The following is a 21598-nucleotide window of genomic DNA, read 5'->3' on the forward strand; positions in this document are numbered from 1 at the left end:
TATAGGAAGGATGTTGTGAAACTTGAAAGGGTTCAGAAAAGATTTACAAGGATGTTGCCAGGGTTGGAGGGTTTGAGCTACAGGGACAGGCTGAATAGGCTGGGGCTATTTTCCATGGAGCATCAGAGACTGAGGGGTGGCCTTATTGATGTTTATAAAATCATGAGGGGCATGGTTAGGGTAAATAAGCCATTACTGGGATGTTTTAATTCCCAGAGTTGGGGAATCCAAAACTAGAGGGCATAGGTTTAAGGTGAGAGGGGAAAGATACAAAAGGGACCTAAGGGGCAACTTTTTCACGCAGAGGATAATGTGTATATGGAATGAGCTGCCAGAGGAAGTGGTGGAGGCTGGTGCAGTTGTAACATTTAAAAGGCATCTGGATGGGTATATGAACCGGAAGGGTTTAGAGGGATATGAGCTAAATTCTGGCAAATGGGACTAGATTTATTGAGGATATCTGGTCAGCATGGATGAGTTGGACGAAGGGTCTGTTTCTGTGTTGTACATCTCTATGACTCTATAACTCAATGAATCTGTCGCATACTTTACCATAGAGAGCTATCAAAGTTCAGTCATTTTCATCTGTATATCTCAGCCTTGAATATGCTTATATCAGTAAAGAAATCAAGGGTTGTGGGGATAAGACAGGGAAATGGATTTAAATCTCCAAGTGATTAATCTTTTGTCAAAGCAAATATCTATCCATATCTCATATCAGAGAAAGATAACCCTTTAATAATGTCTTTAAAATATCAAACTGTGAACTCTGAACCCCAGCTGAGATAACTGTGCTTAAAAACCTTGGTCAAGTATTCAGAATGGAACATGATCCTTGGGAAAAATGTAAGCTAAATGTTATATCAAAGCTACGTGTCCAGATGCTAATGTGTTGCAACTTGTTCCTACCAATTAAAACACCCCAGTAATGGCTTATTTAAATTCTGACAACTATAGTCTGTCTTTTAAAGTTGAAAGAGCAAGGCATTTAAAATCTACAGCTATGTCAGATACATAAACCTATAAACCCCAAGAGCACTTACATTATCGATTTATTTGTTGAGCAGTGAGTGTTAAGGGTATTGGACCTGCCAAAGTCAGTTCTGTTTGAATTCAGTCCTGAGTTCAAATGGTCCTGCTCCTGACTGAGTGAGCCATCTTTCTTCTGTTGGCAAAAAAATTGATCCTTGATAACGGGGAATAAACTTCTCCATTTGGGTCCCATCTGCTATTTTTAAAGGTCTGCAAAATTTTGTGTCAATCTCTGTGACAGAGATTTATAAAATCATAAGGGGTATGAATAGGGTAAATAGACAAGGTCTTTCTCCCTGGGTTGGGGAGTCCAAAACTAGATGACATAGGTTTAAGGTGAGAGGGGAAAGATTTAAAAGGGACCAAGAGGCAACTTTTTCACACAGAGGGTGGTGCGTGAATGGAATGAGCTGCCAGAGGAAGTGGTTGAGGCTGGTACAGTTACAACATTTAAAAGGCATCTGGATTGGCATTAGCATTGGAAGAGTTTAGAGGGTTATTGGCTAAATGCTAGCAAATGGGTCTAGATTGGGCCAAAAGGTCTGTTTCCATGCTATACATCTCTATGACTCTATATTTGGCCCCTACTGTCACGTTAGACTTACCCAGTATACCACCAGTGGAAGCCCTATACTTATGACTGAAATAAATATACTCAAAAAGCTGCAGAATAATATGTCCACAAAGAAATGTTTACAGTTTTATAAAGTGTAGGTTGTTTGAGTTGTCATTTGTAATTCCATATTTTCTCATGGCTCAAACACGCAAAGTTAAATATACAATAAATAGAACAGAAACTGGATACAAGTGCTATGAACCCAAAACATTGGATTTTGCCCACCTTCAGAGGGTTAAAAATGAAAAGAAATTTGTAGTTGAAATTGTAAACAGTACTTTTTATTGTTACATTATACAATAACGATAGGTAAGACAGCAGTTATGAGAATTTTAAATCATTTCATACTACATCACCTTTCATGCTTTGTTTTGTTTTCCTTCAGTTGCCCATAAATATCACATTATGTGCATCTAATATTGGTCTTCAATTTCTGGAAAATGTATTTAATACAACAACACTTTAAAATTTGACTTTAGGTTGTCAAACCACTTTTTTAAAACTGTTATTTGCAGAAAGTACGTCTTCTAACATTGCACATGATTAAAAAATGTCTTAACATTTTAATTTAAGAATAAATTATAACAAAATGATCATTACAGAATTATTCTAACTTATTTATTCTTTCCTGGTCCCCTTTAGTTTGTTGTTTCCAGTGCTGTTAACCTTTTTGCTCATATGGGGAAAATGGACTGTTGGGGTCCTTTCAGTTGGCCCATACAATCCTAAATTTCTTGCTGCTGCTGATTTTCTGGGAGGTTTAACACTAGGAAAAGGGTTGAATGTCTGAATCTTCAAAGTGCTAGTTCTGTGCCCTAGATCCGAAATTCCTTTCTCGGAATCTGAAGAATCAGATGAGCACCTTTGGCTTGGTGATGGACTGGGAGGCTCGGTTGCAGTTGTGTCAGTCGGGCTTAAGTCTAGTCTTTTTAGCTGGTGCTGAACTACAGTCACATTGTCGTTAGCATCCCTGTAAACTGGATCAGAAGATTGTCCATCTGCTTGTGCTGATATTCGATCCTCAGTACTTTTCTTGTCAGCTTCATTGTTTTCTGTCGAGCTAAGAGATGATTCTTCTACTGGTTTATTACTTTTCCGTTTCATAATGTCACTGTGATCCTCCATTAGTCCTATGGTATCACCGTAGCTCAGCTGGTTCTTGATCCTTGCTAGGTTTTTCCGATGAACTCGAATGTGAGTGCGCCATGGAGAATTGAGCTTTGACTTCATGTCATCCTGTGAGGTTTTTGGCCCAGGGACATGAATTACAGCATTCCTGGTGATTCTGTTAGTAGTTCTCAATTTCTTCCCTAGAAGTAAGTGGTTCATCATTGGAGTCTGATTGGTCTGTGATGGGAGAATGGTGCTGACTGGCCCTTCACCTGTGAAATGTACAATAAAAAAAAAACTCACTAGTCAATAAGTGACAGGAATAATCATAATCTCTGACTGCAGAGCTCCATCTTTATATTTCTCCTGAAATTTTCAGAATAAATCACACTCGGGACACAATGTTCATTCTAAACCTTCAAGTAAAAAAAAATATAAATCACTTATTTATTATACCATTACATTGTAATGTAATAAACTTTGGATGAACTTTTATTAAATATTACATCATCACTGTAAGATCAGATTTCACTCAGATCCTGGTGGGCACATTGCCATAGCACATTGATGCTTGCAATTCAGCATGAGTTGGCAAATGTACTCAAGTATATAGGGAAATTCACATTATCCGGGTGTTCTTTTGAAGTTGAGACAGAGGTAAGATTCAAAATTGAATCTGAATATTCCTGATGCGAACGTTAGAAAGATGGATAAAGAGATAGATAGACAAACAGACAGGCAGATAGATAGAAAGAGATAAAACACATTTGTCAACAATAAGTATCAACTTGGCAAAACTGACCAAAAAGCATTTTAAAATAGGAAGTTATAATGGTCAGAGTAGAGGAAGAATAGGGTGGGGATCCACTCATTTTCTTCATCTGTGTTAATGACCCTACCTTAATTTGAAGATGATACAAAACTTGGTTGTATTGTGAACCATGAGAGGATACTGGTAAACTTTGAGAACTCATTGGCTGGTGGAATGGGCAGAGACATAAAAATGAAATTTAATGCACAGAAATTTGAAATGATAGATTTTGGTAGGGAGAATGAAGAAAATAATGTTTTATTCTAAAGGGGGTGCAAATGTCGAGATACCTTTGAATTTATGTGCATAAATAGTTGAAGTCTTGGGATATAGAAAATGGGTAATAAGCCATGTGAAATCCTGATGCTGGGGACAAAAGACTTCAAGGTGACATGGCTGGATTGGAGATGCTAGGGCTGTCTTCCTGAGAGATGAAAGACGAGACTTGATAGAGGTGTTCAAAATTGTATGTGTTGTTCAGAATCTTGAGCAGTGTGGACAGAGTAGCTTCAATCAGGGCTTTCAAAAGAAATTGAACAGTGATCTGAGGAGAAAAATAATTGCAGGTCTGTGGGGTAAAGGGAAGAGATTGCTGCTAGTTCAATAGCCTTTACAGAGAGTCAGCATAAATATGAGAAATGGATTGAACCATATTTAAGAGAAGACCAGAGACTGATGGCATTTTCTGAATGTGCGCAAAGCACCAAGAAAGATTAAGAACAGTAGGAGTGTTGTTGTTCATCTGTGGCTGTTATTTTTTGCACTGGAAAGATATCAAATGTTACTTCCTGTTGAGCTTTAGTAAAACTACTTTCAAAAGGGAAAAAATTGGCAGTTCTTCAGTTAACATATCTTGTGGGCGGTCCATAGAAGGGTGAATTAATTAGAAATGAAGACCCAAATGACATAAGAACAGGAAGGATATGAATGAAATCTTATGTTCACAATCTTCTTGTGGGATAGCATCTCCAACAGAAAGAGGGCAAAAAGCATGAAGAAAAATATGAGAAATAGATATTAGTTATAATCATGCAGTAATCCCTCAAATGTCAGCCAAGACGCGGATGCATTAAATGGGAGACTATTTAAGCACAAATACATTATGGATATGAGTGTAAGAACAACTTTGGGTTACGATGAACTGTAAAGGACATCCTAATAAATCATGAGAATTCAAGATCACAATTTAAAGTATGAGAGTGGAGTGAAATATAATTGTTAAGTGATAGATATGCTTTATTATTCATTTCATCGAACATTCACTGGATTCTGTTACCCGCCATAACCTTGTATGATCATCAAACCTCTCTCTGTACTGCTTTTATACAGGTGGAGAAACGTTCGTATTAAAAGTGAGAGAACCTGTTTCCACTTCCTTGATCATCTCTCTCTCTCTCTCTCTCTTTCTGTGTCTTTGCCAAAGGTGACCACCCTTTTTGGAAGTGATCTCTGATGCCTGGAGCTCAGCGATATTTTGTTGAAATTGCACCTGGAAACAAGGCTGGGGCCAGCAATGATTACATTAGAAAGCCTTAGATCCAAAAATATGATTAGATGGTTGAACATGTGTAAGCCCTAAAATGCAAGATAAGTAGGACTTGAAAGTACATTAAATTTCCATGAGTTGCTCCATAGAAGAGATACTGATATATGGAAAAAAAAAGATGTTTCAATGAAAAAGAGAAAGAAAGACAGAAAAGATTGTGCACCACAGGGAAAGGAAAAGAAGTTAATTTACTTTTGGTGTTTTCACATTTAGTACCTCCATATATAACTATAATATGAAGAAATAATAAAATAAAATTATAAAACACTAACTTCTTTCAATAGCATTATTCAGCTTGTTCCTAGGATCTGGGATGATCCCAGGATTAATTTCATCTTCTGTTCCTGATAAAAGAAACAGAAAATGTAAAAACTGGACAAAATGATCAGTGTGTATATTGCAAGCATGGTAAGCAGAAATCCTCCATATACTAAAATTGGTGTTATTGTTCTGGAAATGCCTTGTTTTAGATGCCTCGCTGTCATTTTTAACCAGCAATTTCCTGCACTAGGTGCGCATTCAGACATTTACACTTTGCCAGTTTTCACCATTTCTCTTCCATGAAAATCATCCACCCTTAATGGACAATGTTTCACAGTCCAACATTGGACTTGAAATGTTAACTCTGTTTCTCTCTCCACAAATACCGACAGACCTCCCGAGTTTCTCCAAGAAATTTGTTTTTATTCTACAATCTAGGACCTTATTTAAAAGGCTTTTCTTCATTTATTAGCCCAGGCAGTAAGTGTCAGCAACCAGCAGAAAGGTCATAGAGTTATACAGCATGGAAACACACTCTTCAGTCTAACTCGTCCATGCCGACCAGATATCCTAGACTGACCTAATCCCTTTTGCCAGCATTTGGCCCATATCTCTCTAAAGGCTTCCTCTTCATGTACCCATCCAGATGCCTTTTAATTATTGTAACTGTACCTGCCTCCACCACTTCCTCTGGCAGCTGATTCCATACATGCAGTACCCTCTGTATTGAAAAGGTTACATCTCCGGTCCCTTTTAAATCTTTCCCCTCTCACCTTAAACCTATGCTATCTAGTTTTGGACTCCCCCATCCCAGGGAAAAGACCTTGTCTCTTTACCTTATCCATACTCCTCATGATTTTATAAACCTCTATAAAGGTCACCCCTCAGCCTCTGAAGCTCCAGAGAAAAAGAGTCCCAGCCTATTCGGCCTTTCCCTACAGCTTAAAGCCTCCAATCCTAGCAACATCCTTGTAAATCCTTTCTGAACCTTTTCAAGTTTAATAACATCTTTCCCATAAAAGAGAGACCAGAATTGAATGCAGTATTCAAAAAATTGCCTAACCAATACCCTGTACAGCCACAATATGAGAGCTATACTCAATTCACTGACCAATGAAGGCAAGTGCTATTGTTAAGGTGGTGTTCTAGAGATAATGCCACTGGACTAGTAATGTAGAACGCCAGGCTAATGTTCTGGAGACATTGATTTGAATCCTGCCATGGCAGATGGTGATATTTGAATGCAATAAAATTCTAGAGTTAAAAGCTAACCTAAATGTTGATTGCTGTAAACATCCATCTGGTCCACCAATGATCTTTAGGGAAGGAAAACTTCCATCCTTACCTGGTCTGGCCTACATGTGACTCCACATCCACAGCAATGTAGTTGAATACTAACTGGACATTGGGAAATTAGGGATGGGCAATAAATTCTGTGACAGGTAATGGCACACATATCCCACAAATTAATTTTTTTTAAAGAAGTTAAGCTTATTCCTGTTCTCATTCGATTCCAAATATTTGAATTTTCTAACAAGTAGAGACACTCAGTAGGAATCAGAACAATTAATTCATTTCATCCACTGGTAGAGATAAGAACCCACCAAGGAATGAGTGTTGAATTAGTGGCCTTCTGATCTACCTATATGTAGGTCAATGTATATATCAGTATAAATTAAATATCTGATAAAGTCCTATAAATGGTTTTGAAGTGCAGCTGTGATTCTGAATGATCCTTTACCTGCTTTAATGAAGATGAGATGGGCTTGTTGTTGCTGTTGCCTCTTCTTCATCCTAACATACTGTCGTTTCAGTGCATTGATATCAGTTGTCATGCGTTCCATCATCATGCTGTTAAAGACAGAGTGGTGCTCACTGCGGCTCGCATCAATCGCCCCAGGGCTGAGCTCGGCTATGTTGCTCGATTTCAGGATTTGTTCATCTTGCTGATCTGGAGAATTAACAACCAGAAAAATGGAAAAGTTTAAACTTCTATAATATGTTTCACATTTCTGTCACACTCAGGCTTGATGGAAGGTCAAACTGTAGATTTCATCAGTAAAATAGTAACATTTATGGTACCTGGAAATGGTCTACAGAGTTAGAAACAAAATGAAAGTGACTGCAAACACAATATTACAGCATATTTATAAATGTACTGTAAAACTATTGTCGAATTTACACAAGCTGATAAGGGTGACAAGGCTTGATTAACAAATATTATTCCATTTCACATTAACAGAAGAAACAAATCATCCACATAAAACAATCACTTGTTTCATCAATACATGTGAAAAGGCTTCAACTTTTGTAAAATGTCCTAGTTGGTTAGAAATATTGCTTGCTTGCAAGAATGACAATGGAATTTTTTTTTAAAGTTGCATACATTGTAGTTTTCAGTGAAAAGCAAAAGCAATCATATGCATGTTTCTCATGCTCTCTTCGCACAACTCCTGGCGTACTTATTTGGCAGTGACTACTGGGAACTATATCGAGTTTGGATCAACGGACAATCTGTCCACAGATTGAAACAGTGCTGTTTCAACTCCACTAACGGAAGTATGATAGAAATCCTGTTCATAAGTTTTAATGGGGTTTCTGCCAAACGTTTGAAGAAGTTACAGCAGCGGAGTGCAATCTAAATTCCTGGTCACTGAGGCAAAGTGATGTTAATTGGTGCAAGAATATCTGCAGTGACCATGCAGTATAGGGGTGATGTATCTAATCTAACAGCAAACTGCTGTCTTAAACATGAATATACTGTAACTCTTACCTACACAGATGAGAACTGTGTGTGAAAAGGGCTACCCCCTCACAAGTAGTTCATGTTACAAGTTAAGCAGGCATCAATGAAAGTGTCTGTTTTGTCACTTGCCTGAAAATTGATGCCTATAGCTTGGATCTCCTTTTCTTTCTTTTAGTCTGCTTACTTTGAGTCTCTATTCCCCTTAATTTGGTGAAGATTCTGAATGGGTTGAGATGCAATTTGGATTTCCCTGAAGGCTTTCAGAATTTTTGTCATTCCATTCTAATAATTTCCTCTAATTATTCCCTTTCCAACAGCTTTCACTTCTAGCAACTGTTCCAAAGGCCAACTGCCTATTTAGCCACCACAAAGTTTGGTGTTTGAGAAGTATTTTTGTACACCACTTAACCATACCTCAAACAGTCACACAGTTCAACATGATGTTATTACATTAATTTCAGTAGGTTGTAAATTAATAGTATTTTGGTCATTTAATTTGGGCTTCATCTACTAACGAGACAATAGTGCTGAGTACCAGCCTGTCCAAACTTAGAGACAAAAAAAAAATGGAAATTGAATGAATATACCTGAGAGAGAGATTAATGAAACTTTTGTCTATCGCATACTTCGCAAAGGCAGTTTTGGAAAACAAGAAGGCTTGCAGTAAGAAGAAATTAAGAGCAGAATTTAATGATCCTGTACCCATCCCACTTCCCCCAGAGGCAAGGTTACAGGCAATGGGTACATTTAAATCGAATGAGGTGGTGTGGGGAGGGGACACAGCCACTTTCCCGCCTCCTCCTGATAATGTCTGCACTGGAAAGACTCTGATCCAGTTGTCAGCTGAGGACAGTAAGTGGGAAACTGATGCACGTTTAAAGGCTGTCCCCCACATGCAATTGGTATTCAGCGAGTGGCAAAAGAAGGATGAGGGGGGTATGGCTAGCCACTCTGCAGAGAGCCAAAAATGAAAATCTGGTGGCTTCTGTGGGAGGAGGATCATTCAAGGTCAATTGGTGGCTGATCAGGGAACCTGGCATTGGGAAGCAGGAGTCCAGCTGAGAGCCATTCCCTGAGAACCTGCCACTCAGCCTACATTCTGGCTTTACTTGCCTTTGGCCTGAGCTCTGTCTTTGATCGTGGCCTTCTGGTGGAGGCATTACTGGCAGCTGCTACTATGTCCGTTGGCAATGACGGTAATGTAGAGCTGCTAGCTTCTAACTGGCTGCAGTTCTCAGGGGATTTGATTTCCATCGGGTCCTCAATTCTGGGGAAATGTGACACTATCTCAATCCCTGATGGGTACTTTACATCGTCAGCCTTTCCTCAGTTGAGGCAATGCAGGACTTCTACCAGGCAAGACCTCACATCTCAAATATTAAATTCTACCTCTTGTATGCTGTTTTTCTCTGAATGAATATTTTTAAAAAGATACGTGTACCTAACATCAAAATCTTCATAACTGAACCATAATCCGTTGTTTGACAGAGTAATCTGAATTGGGTCTATTAGGGCACTTTGGTTGTGACTTTGCTTTCATCACTAATGTTACTCTGTTAACCTCATATCATCAAAACTAGCAGCTCTTGTTGCTGCTAATCTTTCAATGCTTTCACTTTCTAAAAGGAGAATTAAAAATCATGTTAAAGATTACCTTTGTCTTGTTTTTGATATTTCTGCAGTTCTGGTACAAGAAGACTGAATGGTCCCAGGCAGCCAATTGCAGAAGCTGTTACATCATCATCATCCAAATCAATCTCTTCATCACTGTCTTTTGTTTTACCGAGATTTCTGTGACACGTTTTGGGAAAGAGGAAGAAAATCCAATATAAGACAATGTGCATTATTCAAAAATGGTGAAATCTCAAATAGGGCATATTAGAATACTTTAGGACAATAGTTTGCATGTGTTGAAAATTACAAGGACTAGGGGTGTAAACCACTGCAAACAGTCAGAAAAATGAAACATATCACATCACAAGCAAAGTTAACTTCTTTTATACAAGCAACATATTCAGAAAATCAAGAATTTAATGGTATTAAGATTATCAAAAATCACAAAATAGTATTTTCACAGTTTAAATATTTGGAATAATCAATAATCAACATCTATCACCAATTATGAGCTAGTAATTAGACTGAATTTTGTCCTAATGCATTGTGCATAAATACTATCATTATTTGGATAATTGAAGTTTCCCTTACCGTTGTGACTCTGAAGACTTGACAGGGGCCGGAAATGGATTGATATTATAAGTGTATTTCTCTCTCAGTTCAGCCAGTTGTGGAAAGGGAAATGGTGCCATTGAATAAAGAGTCTATAACAGAAGAAATGAAACATGATTCCTCAGTAGGAAGGCTACTTTTAACCCATGCAATATGCAATTGAGTATTTTGGAATACCAGATGAGAAACTGTTTCTCTTTAAACACAACTATTTATACTTTTTAAAAAAGAAAATGTTTGATATTTATGATTGGAAACATCGATGGAGGAAAAACAAATAAAGAGATTTCCTCCTTCCACTGATGTCTTTGTCTTTCTTCTGAGGAAGCAATATCTACACTGCTGAAGTGACTTTTTAACTGCTTAAATCCTGGTCCTGGTCAGTTCTGGTCTTTTATGATGGCAGCAACAGAGGATTTACAAGCAAAACTTAATTCGGTAACAGACTTATCCAATGAGCTAGGATTATTAAATATGAGAAAATAATTTGTTTTTGAGGACTTTGACATTATCCATGAACACCTCTGACATGGAAAGAACACCAAAGGGTGAAATTGTGAGATTGTGTCACTTGGACAAGGCTTATAGTCCTTTGCATATAGAAGATTAAGAGATGATGAAATTGAGGTATTTAAGATCTAAGCACATAGATAGTATTTCATTTGTCTTAGAGCATTCCTTAAAATTAGAGCTTGACTGTCTGGGGTGAAATCAAAAATGACATCCCTTTGCTCGATGGGTAGTAAAAATTTGAAACTCACAAACCTAAGAAGTGAGATTGGGTTAAGCTTACTTTTCTATTACTGTACGATAGATTTTTAGGCAAGGGTATTAAGGGTTATGGAATCAAAGCAAATGATGGAGCTAGTCACAGATTAAGGTGAACCAAGCTTAAGAACTGAATGGTCTACACCTGTTCCTAATTTTTCTTAAAAAAAAGCTATATTATAACCAGACAGGCCTTCTTGTAGTGCAGTGGTAGTGTCCTTACTTCTGAGCTAGAAGGCTTGGGTTCAAGTCTGCTCCAGGGGTGTCATATCTGAACAGATTGATTCAAAAATATCTATACTATAACCAGCACCAAAAAAGTGGTAGCACAGTGGCACACTGGAGGCATCAAGGAACCATAGCAATATTAAATCAATGGGAATGGGGGTAGCTCACCACTGGTTAGAATATTAACCACAAAATGCCATTGAGGATTGGCCTAAAACATAGTTCTGCAAGAGCTCTTCTAGGTAGTGTCCTAGGCCACATGACATTCATTGGTTCGCCAACAATCTTCCCACCATCATAATGTCAAGTGTAGATGTTGGCTGATGATTATACAGCATTTGCATGCAACATGTAATGTGGATAACGTTCAGGTTTGATCTGATAAGTTACGTGTAATATTTGTGTCAAACAGCTTCTCAAAGGCACAGAACTGCCCCTTAACATTGAATGCCATCACCATCACTGAATCCCCCACTATCAACATCCTGGAGGTTATCATTAACTAAAAACTGAACAGGACCAGCCTTATAAATGCTGTGGTTTCAACAGGAAGTAAGAAGCTGAATATTTTGCGTCAAATAACTCACCTCCTGACATCTCAAACCCTCACTATCATCAACAAACCACGAGTCAGGAGTGTGATGGAATGTCCCACACTTGTCTGGATTAGTGCAGCTCCAACAACAATCAAGAAGCTTGATACCATACAGGACAAAGAAACCACTTGACTGGCACCCTATTCAAAGAAACAAAGAACAGGCCCTTCAGCCCTCCAAGCCTGTGCCGACATATTTTGCCCTTCCATACTAAAACTGTCTTCACTTACAGGATCCATAACACTCTATTCCCTTCCTATTCATGTATTCATCCATGTGCTTCTTGAATGCTGCTATTATGTCTGCATCTACCATCTCCTCTGATGTGTTCCAGGCATTTAACCCTTTTTGTGTGAAAAACTAGCCTTGCACATCTCTTTTAAACTCTCCCCCTTGCACTTTGAACATGTGTCCCCTAGTAATTAACTCTCCACCCTGGGAAAAAAGACTCATACTTTCCAATCTATCCATGCCATTCTTTATTCTCTATCCACCAGCTCCAATGTCCACTCCCTCCAACACAATCACACCGGCAATATAAGCCATCTATAAAAGATACTGCAAATTGCAAGCCTCTTTCAATAGCACCTTTTTAACCTATGACCTCTCCAATCAAGAAAGACATGGAAAACAGACATACCACATGCAAGTTCCTCTCCAATATACACTCCATCCTGGCTTGGAATGATATTGCCATTCCTTTACTGTTGCTGTATCAAAACAATGGACCTCTTTTCCTAATATCACTGTAGTCTACATGATAAGGTTGGGCCAACAGCAGTTCAAGCAAGTGGCTCTCCAACACCTTCTCAAGGGTAACTAGGGATAAACATGGAATTCTAACTTTGCCAGTAATACTGATAAGTTCATGAAACAATAAAAACAGAACGCATGGCTTGACAACCTGGTGGAGGAAAATTCAATCAAGGCCTTTGAAAGATAATTACAGAAAATATAGCATGGCTACGTAAAAAGGCAAAGCAGTGAGATGAGATATCCTTGGAGAGCGCTGAAATAGACATAATGGACCAAAGGCTTCCTTTCATGTTGTAATCATTTTATTATTTCATATTGAATCTCCCATGTCAGCTCAGAGTGTGGGAACTTGAGAAAGAATTTTTTTTCCCACTGGTGGAATTGGCCATGATGTTTTGTACTGCATTAAGCCAAGCAGGATGAATATTGAATTTCACAGAAGTATTCCTTGGAATGTTTCATTCAACTTTGTGAGTCACAAATCAACTATTTTAAAAAGTATGCACAATATGGATTGGGAAGAAAATTGCTAAAAACCAGAAGTTAATAAGAGAACCCGTAGGGTGCCTTAAAATGGAAATGATGAATGGATCATTCAATAACTGTTGCCAAACATCATCTGGATTCTGCTTAAAAGCACTATAACAGATGGTGACTGAATGCTGTTTTTATTATATAGGATTCCAAGATTTTGACTGGTGTATTATAGATCAATTTCCATTATTATATTTGCTTTCCTCTGACAACTTAATGATTACTTTATCTATATCATGTGAAAATATTGATCTTCCCAAGAATTAACGTTATAGAAGCAAGTCAAATTTAATTTTATTACATTGGTGGCTTGGCATTTTAGTAATTTATTGCTTACAATGAATTAGTCCACCTTTCCAGTAAAATGAGTGGCCCTGCTAAGATGTTTCCTACAACCGTCACATTATTAACATAAGGCAGCATGATGGCTCACAGCACTAGGGACGCTGGTTCAATTCCACCCTCAGGTGACTGTTTTTGAAATTTGCACATTCTTCCTGTCCCTGCATGGGTTTCCTTCCACAATCCAAAGATGTGCAGGTTAGATAGATTGGTCTTGCTACATTGCTGTCCAAGAATGTGCAGGCTAGGTGGATTAGCAATGGGAAATGCAGGGTTACAGGGATATGTGGGGTTTTGGGTGGAATATTCTTCGGAGAGTTGGTGTGGACTTGATGGGCCAAACGGCCTGCTTCCACACTGTAAGGATTCTATGACAAACCATAACACAGATTAATCTACACTTTACTACATTTTCATTTCTCAAAATTTCATCTAGAAATGATATGGCAAAGTCAATGTTCAATTTACAGATACATAATGCTAAAAAAAAGTTTGCGCCCACAGTGATGTTGGACCGAATCGTACATTTGGAGAACATTCTGCCGTGAGCCTGGCTAAGCCTTCTCACTGTATCCTAACAAGCGCATCTCCTTAACTACCTACTCCCACCATGGCATCTCTCATGTTCCATTTCGGCTTCATCTTACCATGTGCTATTCCTGGAAGAACTTGCCACTCTGGAATTCACTGGTATCCATTGTACCCACAGCATCTTTATAAGTCCACGGGGTACCCAGACAGCACTGTCAGTCCAGTGCTGCCCTGTATGGTTCCTGATAATTGCCCTGAACATGGCAGACATGGGGGAAATTGGGGTCTTGCTTTGTCAGCAGGGGCCTGGAGGTGCTGCTGGATGGTATACTGCAGAAGTGGGACTTCCTCTTCCCCCAAAACTAGCAATGGAGGCCGTGACACAAACTATGCCAGCCTGATCCGATGTTGCCAACCAGATTAAAGCAGTCTCAGCCATTTGGAGGAAGGTCTAGCACTCAGAAGAACTTCAATCTTCTCCACTCTGCCAATGTAAATGCCACTGTCTTCTCTCTGATACATTCAATCTATGCTACTATACCCACATTCCACCATGGTCCATGCCCTACCATTCTCACTACTGCCTGCTACATCTTCCCTCTCTTGCTCCTACTCATCCCAACCCCCAACACCTCCACCCTGCACGCTCTCTGCACTACCTAAACACTCACTCAAGACACTTTTCCACCTTCATCAAAAATAACAGCTACGTCACCCATTTTTATCTCCCATAACACCTGCCTTTCTCTCATTTCAGGAGTAAAACAGCCCACAATAGGGCAGAAAGGTGTGAGGTGGGCTGCCCGACATTTGACTTATCACCCTGAGAGGGTCAGAGATGTCCCATGAGGGTTCTGAGAGGCTGGCACATATTGGATGTTAATGTTCAAGGAAATGGAGTACAAGTAGAGGTTTATAAAATCATGAGGAGCATGGATAGGGTAAATAGGCACGGTGGGGGGAGTCCAAAACTAGAGGGCATAGGTTTAAGGTGAGAGGGGAAAGATACAAAAGTGTCCTAAGGGGAAACTTTTTCACACAGAGGGTGATGCATATATGGAATGAGCTGCCAAAGGAAGTGGTGGAGGCTGGTACAATTACAACATTTAAAAGGCATCTGGATGGGTATATCTCACTCAGAGATAGTAAGAACTGTCAATGCTGGAGTCAGAGATAACACAGTGTGGAGCTGGAGGAACACAGCAGGGCAGGCAGCATCAGAGGAGCAGGAAAGCTGATGTTTCGGGTCAGGACTCTTCTTCAGAAAAGGATGGGTATATGACTATTCATAGGGTTTAGAGGGATATGGGCCAAATGCTGGCAAATGGGACTAGATTTATATAGGGTATCTGGTCAGCATGGTTGAATTGGACCGAAGGATCTGTTCTGTGCTGTATATCTCTATGACTCTAAGTGGCCAGTTCCTATGGGCTGCGCCCTGTGATGTTGATACCTGGTGTCTAACACAAAGTTTTTTCAGAGTAAGTAGTAAGTTGAACTCATCAGGTAACCAATCTGAATTCTATGTCAAGTTTTCTCACTGTCTAGTTGTTTGGTGCATTGGCAAGGTAGGAAGCTGAATATTAAGAGGCATACCAGACCACTAACAAGGTGTTGGGCGAGGTATAAGCCTTGCTGCTTGTCAAAAAGTGAAGTGATGTGCACCTGACGTCCACATCAGCCCACTGGACTTCTCATTCAATTGTGACCATCACAGAAATCTCAACACAGCCCATTTCCCCAGACCCCGTTGAGATATCAACCATAAACTCTGAATGGAATCTTAGTTTTCCAGTCCACTACATCCTTCTTGTACTCTTGAGAAAGATGTCTTAGGACAGTTCCTACCCATTTCACTAACTGGAGCATCAGAGGTTGAGAGGTGGCCTTATTGAGGTTAATAAAATCATGAGGAGCATAGATAGGGTTAATGGTAAGTGTCCTTTTCCTAGGATGGGGTTTTCATGGCTAGGGTACATGTTTTTAAGATGAGAGGAAAGAGATTTACAAAAGACATGAGGGGCAAATTTTTTACACAGCGGGTGGTTCGTGTGTGGAATGAACTTCCTGAGGAAGTGATGGATGCGGGCACAGTTGCAACCTTAAAAGACACTTGGATAAGTACATGAATAGCAAAAGTTTGGAGGGTTTTGGGCTAGGAGCAGGCAGGTGGGACCAGTTTAGTTTGGGATTATGTTTGGCACGGACTGGTTGGATCAAAGGGTCTGTTTCCAGAGCTGTATGACTCTACGAACATAGATCTGTAAGATTACCAAAAGAAATACTGAACTGCCAAACACTTGTAGATGCAAATATGTCAAACTCAGACAGTAATAAGTGACTCATCATGAACAATTAAGATAAAACCTTACTTCTGTAGGATAAACACCATTGATAAGCTCCATGTGTGGCTTCAGTTTTTACATTAAAAATGTGCTCAAATGGCTGCAATTTCTCCCATACATTGCCCAATTCAGTAGAGGTACCAACAGTGCTCAGCCAGATAGAGCTCACAGGAACACAAAGGGCAAGATAAACAACAGACCATTAATTTTGTTATTTAGTAAGTTAAATCTGACCTTCTTATAGCTGATCTACACACTAGCACATGATTACAGACTTTCATCTCCATTTCTTTTCCCAGAATAATCAAGAGCTAGCTTCCTAAATCTAAAGGAAGGCATACGCCTTCTGTGAAAATATTATCATGTATTACTCAGGAAGCCATGCTTCCTTTCAGACACTGACTTGTTTGCTCTTGACTGATGATATAAATGTCATTATTACTGACCATCTCCAGGGTACAGGAATCACAAATTCATCATGTTTGTGGAAAGGATTTTACAACATTTTATCCTCACTGCTTTTTGAACTGTTAGATCAGAGTCCATTCTTTGACTGTAATGATTTCAGGTTTTATAAAAGACGATTTTTTTCTTCCCTGTTACCTATTTCTCCTCTCCATTCATGGAACTTATGACTCACATAGGTATAAACCTACAACTATGATATCAAGATTGCTTTTCCACCTCTTACTTGCCAAAATAGTGACTATAGACAGATGTGTCAATATTGGTGGCTGTAGTGACTGTAACAGTCAGCCTGGTAGACCTCATAGGATACGAGTTCCCTGATTGAGGTTGTTAATCTGGTCCAATCAGGGAGCCCTGGCTGACAGATATAAACAGGAGTGTCCATGAGGAAGCCAGACCAGTGTCAATGACTTTCCACGAGTAAATAAAGGGTGAATTGGTGACAGATACTGGCCTCTGTGAAGTTATTTCAGTGGTGCCGACAGCAAAGCGTGCTCCTGAAGAAATTCACTCAGAACTATCATCTTTGAATCAGGGTAAGCATTTCTGCCATCATGCTGTTACTTGTGAAGCTTGATTCGTTCGATCCTGCCGAAGACTGAGCTACATATTTGGAAAGAATGTTATTTTTTCCAGGCAAATGACATCGGGGCTGATGAAAAGCAATGAGTAATTCATAGACTTCACAGAATCCCAGCTCTGAGGAAGGGTCACTGGACCCGAAACATTAACTCTGTTTTCTCCTTCACAAATGCTGCCAGACCGGCTGAGCTTTTCCAGCAACTTTGTTTTTGTTCCTGATTTACAGCATCCGCAGTTCTTTCGGTTTTTATTTTCATAGAATCCCTACCATGTGGAAACAGGCCCTTTGGCCCAACAAGTCCACACCGACCCTCAGAGCATCCCACCCAGACCCATTCCCCTATAATCCACCTAATCTAAACATCCCTGAACACTATGGGCAATTTAGCATGGCCAATCCACCTAGCCTGCACATCTTTGGACTGTGGGAGGAAACTGGAGCACCCGGGTATTCTCATGGAAGTGAACATCCTCACCAGTCTGACTAAGCTTGGGGAGCAGCACTTGAGTGAAGGCAGTTGCATAGCCTCACTCAGGACATATTGTGAACAGAGGGACTTTATGTCAGCCCACAGCAAAATCCCAAAACAAACCAAAGCCTCAGCCAAATGTTTAAAATTTTCTTCAGGATCCAGGCCAGCAAGCCATCAAGTTGTTGTCGGTATGCAGACTCGAGACAGCAAGAGACCCACAAGATCTAAATTGAGTCTGAGAATTCATAGGCTGTATCCAGGAGAGCACACACTCTGAAATGTCCACCAATATTTGGTTTGGAACAGTTAAATTGCTTAGCAACATCCAAATCAGAACAAATCAAAATAAACATTTGGTTAAAGGTTCTAAAAGAGGTTGACACTGCTGCAACCATTTCAGTGATCGCAGAACTAGTCTTTAACAAAATTCGCTCTGGACTCTAGCCCTTAAGTTTGCGGAAGGTCTCAGCTAGACTGAGAACCTATACCAGGGAACCTTGGCAGATTAAAGGTACAACTTTGGTTCTGGTCTCTTATGAGAAGCAGCTGGTTCAGTTACCATTGATTGTAGTAAAAGGCTCAGGCCCAAGCTTGACGTAGCGAAATTGGTTGAGAAAGTGTCACCTAGATTGGCTCAACATTTTTTTACAAGAAAATGGTTGCCTGTGTGAAGACCTAATTAAATACCCGGAAGTTTCTCAGGAAGGTCCAGGGACTATCGATGGGGCCAAGGCCACCTTGCATGTTGACCAGGAAGCAAATCGACAATTCTGCAAGGCCCATCCAGTGCAAAAGTAGAGGCAGAAATCAGAAAGTTGGAAAGGGAAAGAATCATCAAACTAGTCCAGTTTGTAGAATGGGCAGTCATACTAATTATGCAGCCCAATGGGTCAATTTGCCTTTGTGGGGATTTTAAACAAATGGTAAACCACTTTTTTGTGGCTGGATAAATACCCAATCTCTTGCATAGAGAATTTATACACAAAACTGGCAGGGGGTATGGCCTACACAAAGCCGAACATGAGCCACGCATACTTGCAGTTGCAGTTAGATGAAAATTGCCAGATGTATGCTACAATTAATACCCAGAAGGCTTTGTACCAACATACAAGACTGTCATTTGGGGTATCGTCAGCCTGTGCAAATTTTCAGCAGAAAACAGAGGACATTTTACAAGGGCTATTCCAGGTCGCCATTTATCTAGAACATGTGCTGATAACAGGAAAGACCAATAAGGAGCAGTTAGAGAACTTGGATATAGTCCTTAGACATTTCTCCCAGGCAGGCCTTAGAAGGGAAAATTGTATGTTCCAGACACCCCAAGTGATCTACTTAGGTTACAGATTTGACAAGACTGAGTTACAGCCTTTGTAAAGTAAGGATGATCAAAGATGACCCAACTCCCATGTCTGTACTGGAGCTTAGGTCTTTCCTTGACCTAGTGAATCATTATGGCCAGTTCATACATAACTTGGCCTCCATCCTGGCACCTTTGCATCAACTTTTTAAAAAAAATAAGGGTCAGCCTTGGAAATGGTTGTGTAGCCAAGCCATAGCTTTCAGGGAAGTGAAGAAACAGCTATCATCCTCTAAGGTCTTGCCGCACTATGATCCCAAACAAGATCTGATATTGACATGCGATGCTTTCCCATTTGGCATTGGGGTAGCATTAGCTCATTGGTGGCCCAATGGAGAGGAACGCCCAAAAGTGTATGCATCCAAGTCTTTGGCTAATATTGAGCATAAATACGCCCAGATAGAGAAGCTAGGTTTGGCAGTCATATTTGGAGAAAGTAACTTCCACCAATACCTTTACAGATGTAAATTTGTAATAATAACAGACTACAAAATCCTGCTAAGTCTACTTAAATAGGACAAGGAAGTGCCATCCATAACTTCAGACCAAATTCAGTGGTGGGCTCTAATACTAAGTGCATATAGTTACAAGTTGAAATACTGTCTGGGAGGCCAAGTAGTAAATGCGGATGTGTTGAGCCGCCTCCTGCTGACAGCTACACAGCCGGTGGTACCGCCACTGGAAGAGTCCATAATGGTTTCAAATGTTTTGGACGTACTTCCAGTCACAGCTGACAATATCAGACTTTGGTCACAGAAAGGTCCAACCCGACAAAACCGAAACAGCTGGTGATGATGGTGGAGACCAAAGTGCTTTCACAACCAGAATGGAAACCTTTTTTTGGACCCAGAGAGACCAGATCACAGTAGGGGATGGCATATTATTGTGGGGAGCAAGAGTGATTATCCCGAGCAACGGTCACCTCCAGATACTGGCTGAGCTCCATCAGGGTCATCCGGGGGTTTCCAAAATGAAAATGTTGGTGAGACGTTACGTCTGGTGGCCAGGAATAAATGCTGCATTGGTGGGGCAATGCCCAGAGTGCCAACAAGGACAAAAATTGCCGCCAGCAGCTCCCACGCATTCGTGAGAATGGCTGGGTAAACCCTGGACTCAGTTACATGTCGACTATTTAGGTGCTTTCTTGAGCTCAATGTTCTTAGTCATTGTCGATGCTCACTCAAAGTGGCTGGACGTGCATTCATCAAACACAGGGATGACGATAGAAAAACTATGCACATCTTTTGCAATACATGGACTCCTGGAAGTATTGGTCAGAGATAACAGGCCATCGTTTATAAGCAGGAAATTTGAGTATTTCCTAAAGTCAAATGGCATTTAACATACAAGGACAGCTCCGTACCATCTTTCATCCAATGGTGTGACAGAAAGAGCAGTTCAAACTTTGTAGGCAGGCTTAAAGAAACAGCCTACAGCTTCTCTCAATACCAAACTGTCCCAGCTCCTATTTGATTATTGAACTGCCCCTCATGCAACTGCAGGGACAGCTCCAGCAGAGATGTTAACGGGGAGAAGACTCAGCACCAGGTTATATCTGATCCTCCCGGAAGTAGTGGGGGGTGAGGGGGATGGGGTGGGGGTGGTGTGTCGCAGTGACACGGCATGAGGAGCGCCAATGTCGGATACAAGACTCCGCTAAGCAAGAGAGATCATTTATTTCAGAGTATGCAGTTTTGTGTAGGAACCATGAGAATGGCCCTGCGTGGGTAAGAGGCATGATCGATGCGACATCAGGTCCAATGACACGTAAAGTTTGGGTATGTGCAACAGTCCTGAACAAACACATGGACCAAATGAAAGCTGCAAACTAGCAAATGGCAGGGAACAAAACATGCCTGCCTCCTCTGGACAGTCAGAATGGCTGGCAGAACCCATGGGTTCTCCCTCTGCTGCAAGCATTGAAGAGACCTCGGAATCTGAGATCGACACGGTGGCATTGCCGCCTTGATGCCTTTGCCACCTGAAGTGAATGAATTTCTTCTGAGATGCTCTGGGCAGAAGAGGGAGCTACTGTGTGTTACATGCTGCCCATATCCGAAGCAGAGTCAGAGGAACCTGACCCAGTGCTAAAACACCCCTGGAGGTGCTACGAGATAAAGAACTGGCCGATGTCCTCAGACTCAGGGAGGAGGGATGTAATGTTTGTAATGAGGTCAGATAGGTGGACCTCATAGAATATGAAACAAAAACAGAAATTGCTAGAAAAGCTCAGCAGGTCTGGCAGCATCTGTGGAGAGAAATCAGAGTCA

At 40.4% G+C, this 21598-nt stretch overlaps 1 protein-coding gene across 1 annotated transcript in view; it reads right to left on the reverse strand.

Moving 5' to 3' along the window:
• Positions 1-1907: 1907 nt before the first annotated feature.
• Positions 1908-21598, reverse strand: part of tbc1d30 (TBC1 domain family, member 30) — a 67079-nt gene continuing 47388 nt past the window's right edge. The window contains exons 9-14 of the mRNA XM_048607913.1: positions 11110-11113; positions 10328-10440; positions 9777-9913; positions 7118-7327; positions 5388-5459; positions 1908-3030 (exon numbers count right to left, since the gene is read on the reverse strand). Of these exons, the coding sequence (XP_048463870.1) occupies positions 2267-3030; positions 5388-5459; positions 7118-7327; positions 9777-9913; positions 10328-10440; positions 11110-11113 (1300 nt within the window). The 3' untranslated portion in view covers positions 1908-2266. The remainder of the gene's footprint in view (positions 3031-5387; positions 5460-7117; positions 7328-9776; positions 9914-10327; positions 10441-11109; positions 11114-21598) is intronic.

The sequence above is a fragment of the Rhincodon typus genome, chromosome 18 (assembly GCF_021869965.1).
Source record: "Rhincodon typus isolate 14 chromosome 18, sRhiTyp1.1, whole genome shotgun sequence".
Taxonomy (NCBI): domain Eukaryota; kingdom Metazoa; phylum Chordata; class Chondrichthyes; order Orectolobiformes; family Rhincodontidae; genus Rhincodon; species Rhincodon typus.